Genomic DNA, 14,689 nt, shown 5'->3' on the forward strand with positions numbered 1-14,689 from the left:
AACGTAACTTCTCGGGATCCTCCAAAAAGTCCGCTAAAAAGTCTCAGTAAATGACCACCATTTTATTGAGAATATATTTCATACCAAATCATCTCATATCATTTCATTTCACTTCATATTATCATTTTTCATAAAAATAAGAATATAAATTAAAACAAGACTTGACTTAAAGGTCTTAGTTACCAGATTATAAAATTCCTTAAAAAAAGTCAATGTTCACCCTGTTTCTTCCAACTCCTAAAACCGTCACTAGAGAGCGCTGTAATACGCAAATCCGTTGTCATGATACCCTTGTCATAAGTGACACTGGAATCCTAGATTATGATTTTCAATTGAATATACAAGTTTTTTCTAATCCAAGTTTATTTTCATAATCATCCCTCGGAAAGTCGAACATGGTCCAATACGAGCCGGATAAGAAAACAACTAATGATAAACAACAATTTTAAGTGCAAAAGAACGTTACAAACCGTAATTAACACAAAACTATTTCGTTGCTAAGTACCAGTGAATGTGAAGAATGGGCCCGGAAAGTTATATTAAATTGCAAACCGATGTTCAAAATAAGATATTTAAGGCACAGGTTAATTTCAAAAAGTCACCTGCGTCTAGAATAACAAGGGAATATATCGAAACGAGATTGCAATTATTGGAACAACATTGGTTAAAGTTTGAAGAAAATCACCAGAATGTTATATTGGGATGCGAAAGTAACGATTATAGCTATTAAACAAAAGGTACAATAACAAACGTTACATCGCGAACTGCATTCTGGCCAGGCTGGTTGGGCAAAAGGGCTTTATCTTCAGAGTCATCCAACGTTGTCAAACAAATATTCAATACGACAAATGATTGCTTGCACGCTTTATCTAACCTTGGTATACCTGTATCGACATGGGACATCTTGATTATATATCTCATCACAATAAAATTGGATAATGAATCCCGGAAACAATGGGAACAAAAACTAAGCGAACAGGCTGATCGATTGCCTACACTAAGCGAGTTCCAATCATTCCTGGAATCAAGATATCGAGCACTCGAGTTTTTAGAACCAAACCAAAGAATAGAGTCTAGAGGTAAGGATGTAGTGAATAAACCGAAGGTGTTCAGCGTGACGATGTCTGTATCCTGCCCATTCTGTTCGGGAGATCACTTACTTTATCAATGCAAGAAATTTGTATTAGAAGCCATCGAGAATCGCCGGGAGTTCATCCAGAAGAGAAAACTGTGTTTCAATTGCTTCGGAGCTAACCATTCGGTAACACAGTGCAAACGACGCACGGCTTGTCGGCGCTGTGGCCGACGTCATCACTCGCTGCTGCACCAGGAAGGCGGCACACACAATCCGGCCCTGGCGGGCCCTAGTCAGCCCGCTAATCAACAGCGGGAGCCAGCACAAGAACCGCAGGCGGCGGATCACGTGGAGCGTGTTGTCAGCCATTTTTCTAACAGTGAAATGAGATCAAGTAGTCAAGTAATGTTAGCTACCGCATTAGTTAATGTATCCAGCAAGGGTATGTATCACACACTTAGGACATTGTTGGATCATGGCTCTCAAGCCTCGTTTGTTAGTGAACACGCAGTTCAACTTTTGCAGCTTTGAAGGTTGCCAGTTCGAAGTACCATATCTGGTTTAGGAGGAGAAAAATCTAGTATTTCAGTAAAACATATGGTTCAATTTAAAGTACAGTCCACATATAACTCTTTTAGCTATCCCGTTCAAGCCTATGTTTTAAACTGCCTAACATCCACTCTTCCTTCACAGCAAATTCAATTACAGGATTGGCCGGAATTGTTGCAATTGCAGATGGCTGATCCAGGATATGGTACACCAAGCAATATAGATCTTCTACTGGGCGCTGATGTGTATGGTCAGGTTTGTCAGAAGGCATATTGAGAAATCCATCTGGAATCTTGACAGCTCAAAATACACAGCTGGGATGGATCCTGTCGGGACGAGTTTAAGTTAGTGGGGATACTCCTTACATTATTAGCGCACATACCCATGACAACTCAATCAATGATTTGCTGCGTCAGTTCTGGGAGATTGAAACTGACTAGCATCATCCACTTTTATCCAAGGAAGAAGAATCCTGTGAAAGATACTTTGAATCCACTACAACTAGGGACAGTTTGGGTCGTTATGTTGTAGGTCTTCCTTTTCGCGACAACAATCCACTTGCTCAAGAAGAAACTTGAAAATAATCCAGTCTTGAAGCAAGAATAATCCAAGGTAATAAATGTAGCCACCTGGCTATGAATCATATAGAAGTAATTAATGACAAACAAGAAGCTGCTAAGCCAGGATGCGTTTATCTACCTCATCATGCAGTTGGTTGTTCGCGAGGACAAAAGTACAACGAAGGTCGGCGTTGTTTTCGACGCTTCGTGTAAGGGTACCAGCGGCAAGTCATTGAACAATGATTTATTGCGGACATAATTAAGATGTATCGAATGGTCAAGGTCGTACCAGAGCATACTGACTTCCAGATAATGTCACAAGGGTACTATCAAATGTAAGAAATCTAAAATTGTAAGACCAGTCTCCAAACTTTGCATTTTGCCTATCGCTTTTTAACATTACTTACCTGAATAACTGTAGATATTTCATGCAATGTATGTAACTTAAATGTATCTTTGGATGCATCAGCTATTAAGTATTTTGTTATTGTTTAGTTGTAAGTAAGTACGAACTGTTTAAAAGCAACCCTTGACTGAACTTTGTCGTTATTATGGTTTCTTTAATGTGTAAGTTTATATTTAGTTCATGTTGAGCAGTTCTTTATTGATTACTATTAGGTTAAGATGTTACGGTTTCATGGAGATGTTAATTGTACATGTAAAATTTGATGGCCTCATTGTTGGCTATGAACTTTTGTAGTTCATGGTGGGCGGAATGTTCACCCTGTTTCTTCCAACTCCTAAAACCGTCACTAGAGAGCGCTGTAATACGCAAATCCGTTGTCATGATACCCTTGTCATAAGTGACACTGGAATCCTAGATTATGATTTTCAATTGAATATACAAGTTTTTTCTAATCCAAGTTTATTTTCATAATCATCCCTCGGAAAGTCGAACAGTCAAATTTACATTTGAATTGATCGATTATAAATTTTTTTACTAAATTAAATTAAGCAGTTCATTACATTTTAAATTAAACACTTAATAAACCACCGTTATTACACATTTAAACCTGAAGAAACACTAAATAGACAAAATAAAACAAATCACACAACTTCACTTCTCGCGTTCCCGCCAAAAAGTCCCACCGAGATATTATTAATGAATGAACCACAGATTAGCCTATTGTAGATAGATCATCTCCCTATCTGAAAGGATAAAAGTGAAAATAGATTCAAAATTAAGGGAGTACAAAATAACGAACAGTATCGCGTCATTAATATTGTTCGGTGTAATGCGACCGAACATCTTAGCAAGCAATAACGCCACATTGCACGTTTATTTAAAAGTCGCAGTTGAACATAACATAGCAGTCGTACAACAACCTGGTTCCGCGAAAGTCGAGTCCAGTCCTCGCGACTGTAACATTTATTAATTACAACATTAACAATAACAGTTATAACATAGAATATTTGTACGTGATTGTGTGTATTAAGACTGGGAGAAGGGCAGGATAATGATGATGTGTGTATTAAAGTGAGTAAGTAAAATTCGGAGTTATCATTATAAACAACTACTGCCCCCTCGCTCTGTGCTCACACAAGTATGCTCGGAATCCTACATCACTTACTCTGTTAGATAAAACGAGCTTGTATCTGCTGTGTTCCACAGACGTGTGGTGCTCGTGGGGCTCGGGGCCGGCGCTGCGCGTGTCCGCGCCCGCACTCGAGCCCGCCGCCTTCAGCCCCCGCGCCGCGCTGCAGCCCCCGCTGCCCCACCCCGCCACCGTCGCGCTAGTGCTGCACAACAGGTACTCCCCCCCCCCTAACTAGTAGGTGAGCTCACGGGGCTCAAACCTGACGACGTTGCTAGCACTGTCCCTAGCAAGAGCAGTGCTTCGCAGAATCTACCACCAGATCGAAAACCAACACTACTGAAAAGGTCTGGCAAGAAACTCGATGGGTTTTGTCTGTGGGTTAATTTACTCGAGAAAGCGAGGGCTTCGACGAAAACGATGACCGGTGCTTGGGGTATCTAAAAGCACCGTGCAAGGATCGGGAGGATCGGAAATGACGTGCTTTGACCGATGTCGACTGCTTACTATACAAATACTTACTTATTGCTATTTATGCTTAATGAAGCCAAAACAGAAACAGAATCCGACGACGGGACCTAATTGGGAGTTGCCCTCACACAAAAAAAAAACATTGAAATGTTACTAAAATCATAAAAGACCTTTCTAGAATTTGAAATTTATACGTCGTTGGTAATAGTTGCCATAATCATAAAATCATAAAGAATTTTCTAGAATTTATTATGTATACGTCATTGGTGTGGCGCGTGTCCCGTGTGCTCAGTGTGTCCGCTTGTGTCGCGCAGGGACTCGGACAACCCCGTCCCGCTGGACTCGGAGCTGTGCGCCGAGATACTGAAGAGCCTGGAGGACGCGCCCGACTGCGACGAGAAGCGAGGTGAGCATGCGGCGAAACAACATCATTTATCTACAAATTTCACAGTAACATCATCCTGTCTGGAAGTCGTCGTGGCCTAAAGGATAAGACGTCCGGTGCATTCGTATCTAACGATGCGACTGCGCCGGAGTTCGAATCCCGTAGGCAGGTAACAATTTTTCTAATGAAATATGTACTTAAGAAATGTTCACGAGTAACTTCCACGGTGAAGGAATAACGTTGTGTAATAAAAATTGGAAAAAAAAATGCGTAATTAATAAAACACATGTGGCACTCCGGGACTGCCGCTGTAAAGCTATTGCATAGCATTTTTATCAACTTATGCAATTATAATTAGACAAAAATAATATAATATTAAAACAATAATAAAATTAAACATTAACAAAAGCAAAACCTTAACTGTCCCCTTCACACTCATAATTGCTAGACCGCGCGAGAAAGAGATGGGCAGACTTTTCATGATGCGCATACAGTGCGACGTCACGCCGCTCGCTTATTCACAAACGCTACACAAGCGCAACGTGTGAATGTGTTGAACGCGAGCTACATGATAGGCGGAGTGTAGGGGTGTTAGGTTTTATTTTCGTTACGGAATTTCTTGACTTGGTCGCCGCGCCCAAAGCCCGCGATAAAAGCTATGCAATAGCTTAAAAATATATTGTCGTGCTATTGATGTTTATGTTGAACATAGCAACAGACGAAGTGGAGAGGTATCGAGGTGGAGGCAGCTCGGAGGGATCCAGCTCGGAGGCCAGCGCCGAGGAGGAAGAACGACCAAGGGAGGAAGACGACGGACTTTGCAGGTTGCTTAATACGTTGGTTAACTAAACAATTTTACTAGTCGCTTCAGCCTACTTCTGCCTTGCAGACGTAGTCACTAGAATAGTATTATATATTGAGGAGGGAAAGGCTATTTCCCTTGTAAGCAGAGGAGCATACGGCCCACCTGATGGTCAGTGGTTACCGTCGCCCATGGACTTCAGCAAAACCAGGGACAGCCAAGTCGCTGCCTACCATTAAGCTTGTGTTATATGTGAGTAGACTATTATCAAAGCCGGCAATGTGACTTTTGGACAATTATTGGTAAATCAGAAAAACGAATTATTGACTTTGTATTCCATTGGCAGTCACAAAACTCTTCTGAACGACATCTTAGATAAATAACAGGTTAAGTTAATACTTTATTTAATGCAGGTTTTGAACCGTATTCTTTGAAGGAGACGATTGATATTCAAATCAATCTGTATTGCCATATCAATAACATTTTTTTGTCCAAATGCACTGATTGCCACCTTTGATAATAGACGACTCATGTGTCGTTTAACTTGTGACATTTATCTTTGTAATTAAAGGTGCGTTATATTTGATATTATAACAGTTCGATGTTTTTAATTGAACGTTAGTTGTGTTTACCACATTCAAATAGCTGAAGAAGACTTGAAGGGTGGGGCAGCCATTGTAAATATACTGAGATCTTAGAACTCATATCTCAAGGTGGGTGGCGCATTTACGTTGTAGATGTCTCCAGTAACCACTTAACACCAGGTGGGCTGTGAGGTCGTCCACCCATCTAAGCAAAAAAAAAAAAGTTTTTCGGCCTCTCCTGTAATGTTGCAATAATGTCGCTTAAACCAAAAGTCATTGTCAATATGAGATGTATTATAAGCAAGCTTGCGTTAAATTGAATGTTTTTTTGTTGACAGTTGTGTCTATTAATAATTAATGATAATTCTAATAACAAGCTCAACATGTATACAAACTTACACCCTGATTGTTTCACTAAACGTTTGATTCTTCCCCAGAGTGTCCGGTCGCAGCACGTGTCGGTGGACGCTGAGCGGGCGCGGCGTGAGGCTGCGCGCCGACCTCGCCAGCCCCGAGGACGTGTCCCTCGACGAGCGGCCCCCGCCCGGCACCCCCGTCTGACCCCCCGCCTGACCCCCCACCCTCCTCACTAGTGCCTGATGTCACGTCGATATTGACATCCGAGAATACAACGACTCTACGCTTGCTGGACGCCGACCGACCTCCCCTCCCCCTCACTAGTGCCTGATGTCATGTAGACAGTGACGTTCGAATATACAACGATGCTAATTAATACGTAAACGCACCAATTATCCGTACGTAAAGTGATAAAATAATCGATTATTGGCAATTATTAATGTATAATCAATTTTTAGGTTAAATAGCTACGATTAAATATAAGTATCGGACCGGACTGCTGGTTGATACTGGTGGCGGTCTTAAGTCGGACTCTGACAACAGCTATGCCCGTATCGACAACAAAACAATAATATTTATCGATATCAATACTGACATTGGCGTTGCATAAAATTGTCTCTATATAAATGTATAGGGAACTGGAATTAAATAGAAGTATGCCTTAGAAATAATCTGGCAAATGTAGTATCGGTGACTTGTAATATAGAGAATTAAAAACTGTCGCAACGCTTAAAAAAATGCCAAATTGGTATGAAATGCAGTTCGAGCTTAATTTTTTTTTAATATCTTTCTCACAGGAATCCCTTTATATAAATTAAAATAATAAGTTAAAAAAAGCGTACCTATTAATAAGTAATATTTCCATTTTTGAAATCATATCAGAATATTTTGTTCGTAACCGTTGACAGTACTGAATGAAAGAACGAATTCAAAGAAAATTCTTTAGGTTTAGAGACTTCAAGGTCTTAGTTACCAGGTCATAAAAAAAACATCTGCCAACTTAAGCTGATGATAAAGGTAATATCGCTTCAGTAATATTATGCTTTACGAATACCAAAGATCTGTAGGAATGCCTCAATACTCAGAGTATCATTTGTAAAATAACATAGTGCCTAGCTAGTGAGAGTAGTGAAGTGTAAATAATATATAACTAGATCCTAGATCGAACGCATAGGTTTATCTTCAAAAGCTTATAGGATGGAAAGCTCTCTATGAAAATACATTGGCTGTGGTGAGAGTTACCGCTGTGATGAGTTTGTATGAGTTTGGCTAACTCTCGCTTTGTATGTCGTAATGACGAAGTACAATCAGTTGCACAAGTGCGTGGACACATGCTTTGGAATTATCCATCCACTTTTGCCGGGCATAGTACATGGAATAAGATGACCGTCGAATGTCCATATTACTATTCTTTGAGTGGAAACTTATTTTAATTCATCAATAATTTATTTTATCTTGTTTAAAAACCACGATGGCCAGTGACCTGTGATGTGAGATCAGTTTTCGAATTCGAAGCTACTATGCTTCAGTTTCTATGCTCCGAACGCTCACGGCTGGCAGCTTGTAAAAAAAGTCATTGCATTTGCACGAGTTGATAAAAAAAGTATGTGTCAAAATTGACATCCCGCTTTGAACACATCGTACATCTCTTTCTGTGTCTAGAGTTTGGATGAGGTGCGAGAGAGATGAGATATCATTATCGATGTTGTATGAAATTAATAAAATAATACTGTTCATGTTTTTATACACGAAATAATACTGAAGCAGTTAAATGAGATTTACCGTTTTAATTGCTTTTTTATCTTATTTTAAGTAAATGTGATTGTTTACAATTACATTTAAAATGCAATTTAAATTAATTATTAAACTTTTTCATTTTTTAATTAATTTATTTTAGAAATTCTATATTGCATACGTTCAGTTTTGACGAAGGCAGCTGGATAACTAGTTTAAAAAAAAAATCCGTCTACCAAAAATATCTAAGTAATTTCTAAAACCTAATTTTTATTGCTTCTACTGTGTGAATATAAAAAAAAAATTCAACAAAACTCAATCGCATAATATATTACGTTGTAAAGGATTGAAAATGAAATGAAATGCATTTAATTAATTCGGATGAGATTTAAAAATGGCTTTATACTTTTATTTATATCACATATTAATAAATATACCATGACTAATTTATCAATTAAGTACTGTTTAATTTTAATCTAAGATCATTAAAGCGCCAATTATAAGATTGATTACCTCTGATAGCCTTGAAATTGGGATTTGTGAAGGCTCTCTCGCATGTACAACACGACCAAGCCAAGTTTGCACCTCGCTGGAATGCGGCGCTCCGCCCGCTCCCCCGCTCACCTTCCCGCGATCGCCCTGTCGCGTCAGTACGGTTAGCATCTTTGTCGCCGACACGCGTCATACGAGTTTTCGTCTCCCTGTTAAAAACAATAAATGCAAAGTAAAATCTAACAAACATTTGTTTACATTTTTAAAGTCATACCGGATCCTTTTTTCAGACCGTACCTAAGCGGCTGTATGACGTAATCGATGCGAGGTGCAAACTTAGCTTGGTCGAGCTGTATAGATTAACTTAAAATAATAATAACGATAGTTCTAAGATGTAATTAGAAGCTTCAACGTACATTGACAGAATTTCAACAACATCAAAGTGTAAGTTAATTAATATAATTCTCTGATAATGTCATCATGATATCTCTCTATATAAACATGCCTTTTTTTCTCTACTTATTCGTGCATTTTACAATATGTAGTTTTATATTTTCAGTAATGACGTGTTTTATTCAAGTATTTTTCATTTAGAAAATGGAACAACAGAACATTGTTTTATTTTTTTATAAAAAGAAGTTTCAATAAAACTATAGAAGCCGATAGTTATAAATCGAGAATACAAAAACGAATTTAGATTATGAAAAAGATTGGCCATTATTATGTAGAGCTATTGCCTGCGTCAAGCATTTAATTAAAGAAAATATGAAATATAGCGTGAAGAAGTGTGAACTTGTGTGACTTCGCTGCCACAAAACACCAGTTCAGTTCATCATCAGTTTGACGTTTTTCATGTGTCAAATTTGAGGCCGTCAGCGCAAAAGTAACCTAACCCACAATTTTTCATAATCGTGCTTATGTATTGAAATTTATTTATAATATAGGTAATAAACGTTGATGCAAAAACGGCCTATCCCTAGTATCACCCATAGATAACAGATGGCTTTGTAAACATTATTTTTGCCTACGCAGAGAGAGAGAGAGAGAGTATCCTTTATTGTACATCAAAAACAAATAAACAGTGCATGATGATACATTAAATACAAAAAAGTACAATTGGCGGTCTTATCGCTAAAGCATTGTATTAAGCATTGTAAAAGTAAATTCAGACCTCGTTATCTCCACATTATTATTATTAAATTCCTTATTTCAGATAATGGTCCATATAAATGTTAGTAACAGTTATTTCTTAAAAATAAGTTAGTAAGGACACAGTAATAAGTATGTAGTATGTATACCATATATAATTATGGTAGGCTTAGGCCACCTTTGCCCTGTCAGCCTCATTTGATCTGTCGTATGTCAAATGTACACCATAAAACTATGGAGGGTAGAAGTAGGGAGCATCGTCTCAGTATATTAAAAAGAGAAAAAGGGAGCCAATTATGGTGGCGCCATAGTCGCAAGTGGAAAGATTTAAAAAACAGCGCTATAAACTAACACACTTCACTCAGTTTAAAACTGCTATATTCATACCATTTCTACTACCTACACTAGCGCTATTTCGGTGAGTCTTCGAATTATAGCTTGCTGTTTAGAGGTGGACACTTTTTAAATTTGTTCCCTATACAAAATACTGCTCCTTATCTCTACACTTCATGCATAAAACTGAGAAAATTATAGGTAATTTAATAAATAAACAAATAAATATTGTGGAAACTCTTGAAAAGAGGTGTGTTTTGAGTGTGCTAATATAAGAAGTAGGGCCTATCTAATTATTTTTTTCTTGTGGGCGCTCTTGATATTTTATAAGTTTATATTAAATATCGTTGTCTCTCGTCTTCTTAATAATAATTCATATCAAAGAACTGCTTTATTTTTGGTAAGCATACCACCGATGTTACCAACGCTAATTTAATATATAAAAAAGAACAAAACTCAAGATCTCTTTATTAATTAAAACCGTTTTGACATGAAAGATTAATTTAACTAACGAAATACTCATAAGTTATTTGTTTTGCGGATGCGTTTTAAAGAGGGAATAATGCGTGTGACATGTTTATTTCGTTTTGTATGTATTGTTTTGTATCGATTCTAATCTAAGTTAAAAATATAAATTTAGAATAGAAACAGCGTTGCCAGGTCGTTGGTGTGATAGTGTCGACCACTATTGAGTGGCATTGGATATAAAGATTAATTCTCCCTCGCGATGAAAACAGTCTTAGCTGACCTGTTAGACGGTCAATTTAAAAAACATTTAACTATATGCTTCGTATAACATTCTTGTTTCCCTTGATAGTTGTCTAAAAGTTGTTTGGTGCAATTAAATTCCGTTTATTGGGAAATTTGTCACAAATTCCGTTCTCAAATATACGTGTATTTTTATTTTAAATTAAAGCTTTTGAAGTAAAGTAAAAGTGAAGTAAAATTTTAGCTTGTGAAGGGGCTCACGGCCCACATTGCGTTAAGCGGTTACCGGACGCGTCGACGTCATAACGTAAATGCGCCACCCATCTGCAGACAAGTTCGAAACTACACTCCTCCGTGCGACTACGCGTGCAGGAGATTCATTCGCGAAGCAGCTACTCTTGAGTTGTTAGGTCTCCTTTGGAGGCACTCTGAGATTTTAACAAAGCCCGCTTCTCCAGGCTAAGCCCTTGTTCGCCCTCCTGTCCTGGTGGCCTCAGGGCCACCAGTAATCCCCCAATCATAAAAAAAGAAAGGTAGGTATAACGGTTCTTGCCAATCTGACGGTTTCTATCGGTCAACTGTGACTGCAAGCCCCGCTAAGAAACTTATTTTACAATAAATACGAAACTCGTTTATAATCAGATTTTTTTTATGGACGGATTGATGGTAACCTTTAGGTCTTCGGGTTTAGCAGCTATCGTCTGGCAGCGCTGTTATGAAGAACTTCATTCGTCCTGCTCATACTCTCTATTTTCACGTTGTAAAGAGAAAGTGAGAAATTACTATCGATATATTTTTCAAGTTAAGCTGATTGAGATTTTATTTGTAAGTCGAGAATGGAATAACGTAATTTGGTTTATGAAAAATATATTGTGAGCTTTAAAAGTGCGTTCTAATTTCGTCCCCTGTCGATATATGCCATCTAACATAATGTAATAAATAATATTATTATAAAAAGCGAAAGTGTTTTGGTTTTTCTTAACTTCGAAAGTAAGCAACGGTATAACAGCAACACAGTATGAGCTGGCCAAGAACTTTGATAGCGAGAAAGGAGTTACCGCGCCTAATTCGAGACGAGATACTAGCAGTGGTCTGGGAAAGCCGGCCTCTTTTGAAGAGCACGGCTGTACTTTTAGTGGCGGGAGTCGAATGTCGATGCGCCACTACCAGAACCACTGTCCTGAATTGGTCACCGCGTTCTGTAGTTTATTGTAGATTAACAACAACTTCTTACTCGAGTAACAACCATAACATCGGTGAAGAGGGCTAGCTGAACCGCCGGCGATCAGGGTATGTCGTTTATATATAACCTGAAAGGCAACGGAGATAGCGGAGCCTTGCAGGAGGCCAACCCGGATTTGATACGGGAGAGGGCCACTTCCCTCTTCTCGATAACAAAACGGACGGTTCGACAAGAAGTCTCAGAAATCAAACAGGCTACTGACCTGACGATTGCCAACTAGCGTTGATTTCTTTAACCCTCGGGTACCACATGTGTATGTATTAGTTCAGTTTCTAATCTTGAAGTAATATTGTACCTAGTCAGGTCATATGTATTGTCACACAGTAAAAACTTTTCTTTTAGAATGCTGGCCACAAAAAAGTTTATTGAATTCGAATTTCGAATTGTTCATGAAAATAAAAATGTATACTTTTAGAATTTTACTCATTTTTAAATATGGAGTGGACGCTTAAAGAAGACCGTGTTGCAGTTAAAGATGGGTTAATACCGATATTTATCAATATTAGCGAATACTAATATATTCATGATGTAATATTATAATACCTTAACGAATACGTGAATATCCTGATATCTTAATATACTTCGATAAAACGGGTAAACGAGTTAAACTTAATACGGTATTTGTGAAATAAGTTAATGATTATTAATACACTTAATACGGTATTCGTACCGTATTAATTTTAACTCGTTTATCCGTTTTATCGAAGTATATTAAGATATCAGGATATTCACGTATTAGTTAAGGTATTATATTATATATAAAAATTAAATGCTGTTAGTTAGTCTCGCTAAAACTCGAGAACGGCTGGACCGATTTGGCTAATTTTGGTCTTGAATTGTTTGTGGAAGTCCAGAGAAGGCTTAAAAGTTAAAATAAATATGAAAATGCTCGGAATGAAATAAAAATAACAATTTTGTTTTTCCTTTGATAACCCCCGGCGGACGGATTCCTTTTGTTTGTTTTAAGTTTATTTTATACAAAAGCTTAGGTCTTTTATTTATCGATTGAGGCACTACGAAGTCTGCCGGGTCAGCTAGTTAATAATATATATATTGTATCTAGGAATTTGACTTCACACTAAATATTTTACAAGTAATATTATGTACATTAAAATTAATATTATTATTAAATCAGAATTTGGTCAACATTGTACATTAATATAAACAACAAGTTAGTAATATTATTTATTTCTTATTGGTGCACAAAAATATCAGCTTTTTTACTTTTTCTACCGAAAGCCTGTTACGTCGGTCAGAAATATGTTTAGAAACTTTGAAAAATTTTTGAAAAAATCCTCTCACATGGTACTGACGTGGCTAGTGGGTACACAACATACCCACATATTATAATCCACGAAAAGTTTGTTTAGAAAGTCATTTCGATTCAAATCAAACTTCATAAAAAAAAATCACACTTTTATTTAAATTTTGAGAAGTCCGTAGAAGATAATTAAATACCACCGCAAAAATATATTGTCATCATAATTTATTACGTAAAAACACTTAATTTAGTTGTGGCAGTATTATAAAAAACAATTATTTATGAAATTGGTAAACAATGTCAACTACCGTACCTACTTTCGTTTTTCAAATCATCGTTTTAAAACCAACTAATTCAAAGGAAACAGAAAATAAAATTAAAATAATGAAAATAACCGATTTTATTCCAATAAATGTAAAAATGCACTATTTTACCTTGAGTAGAATCTTTAGTTGAATCAAGAAATGAAGGTTCAAACATTAAAAAGTAATGCATTTAAAAATTCCCACTAGCATCTTTGACATGTAAAAAGTTGAATTAAAAAATAGTCCTTATACTCATAATGATATGTACTTATTTTCATTGCTCAATATGCAAACATGTAGTTTTCTCACTTACTCTTAGCGCATGCAGTATTGTTATGAATGTGATAGACAGATATCCGCGAGACACGTACGGCGTATGCCAGTATATTTTCGAGTGATAGATACAACCCGACCGATGTGAGTTGGCTATTATTATGAATAGAGGAATACGGAATATTAGCATATCAGAATTCGACGGATTACCGATACACGAATACAAGCTGTATTACGAATATCATAATGAATACTAATATATCAGTCTCACCCTTAGTTGCAGTTATTGCGTTGCATCGTTGCGGTTACGCGCCAATTCAATTTTTTAACATACTGAAAAATTTGAATATAACCAAAAGATTCGTTTATCGTACCATCAAACGATACAATGAAGACTAGTGTAGATGACAGGTCAAGAAGTGGTCGCCCTCGGTCTGTTAGGACTCCAGCAGTGATAAAAGCTGTGAAGGCGCGAATTCAAAGAAATCCCAAAGGTAAGCAGAAACTGTTGGATCTTCAGATGGGGTTAAGCAGAACCACGGTGAAAAGGGTGTTAAATGAAGACTTAGGGCTTCGGGCATATCGAAGAAAAACAGGACATCGTTTGAATGCTCGTCTAATGGACCTGAGACTGAAGAGATGCCGCGCTTTGTTGATGCGGTACGCGGGAAAAAAATATCGGGAAATTCTTTTTTCGGATGAAAAATTTTTTACCGTAGAAGAGAGCTACAACAAACAAAATGATAAGGTGTACGCACACGATAGTGAAGAAGCGAGCAAACGTATCCGCGTGTCCAACGAGGTCACTTTCCATCCTCGCTCCTGGTATGGTTGCGAGTTTCTTATTGGGGCTTAACAGAGGTACATTTTTGT

General features: G+C 37.5%; 1 protein-coding gene across 1 annotated transcript in view; it reads left to right on the top strand.

Annotated features, from left to right (window-relative positions):
* The window catches only part of LOC114241316 (uncharacterized), a 31,171-nt gene extending 19,552 nt beyond the window's left edge, over positions 1 to 11,619 (top strand). The window contains exons 19-22 of the mRNA XM_089734248.1: positions 3,797 to 3,935; positions 4,505 to 4,596; positions 5,288 to 5,399; positions 6,399 to 11,619. Of these exons, the coding sequence (XP_089590374.1) occupies positions 3,797 to 3,935; positions 4,505 to 4,596; positions 5,288 to 5,399; positions 6,399 to 6,522 (467 nt within the window). The 3' untranslated portion in view covers positions 6,523 to 11,619. The remainder of the gene's footprint in view (positions 1 to 3,796; positions 3,936 to 4,504; positions 4,597 to 5,287; positions 5,400 to 6,398) is intronic.
* Positions 11,620 to 14,689: the final 3,070 nt, after the last annotated feature.

This window comes from Bombyx mandarina, chromosome 17, assembly GCF_030267445.1.
Source record: "Bombyx mandarina strain Sakado chromosome 17, ASM3026744v2".
NCBI lineage: Eukaryota > Metazoa > Arthropoda > Insecta > Lepidoptera > Bombycidae > Bombyx > Bombyx mandarina.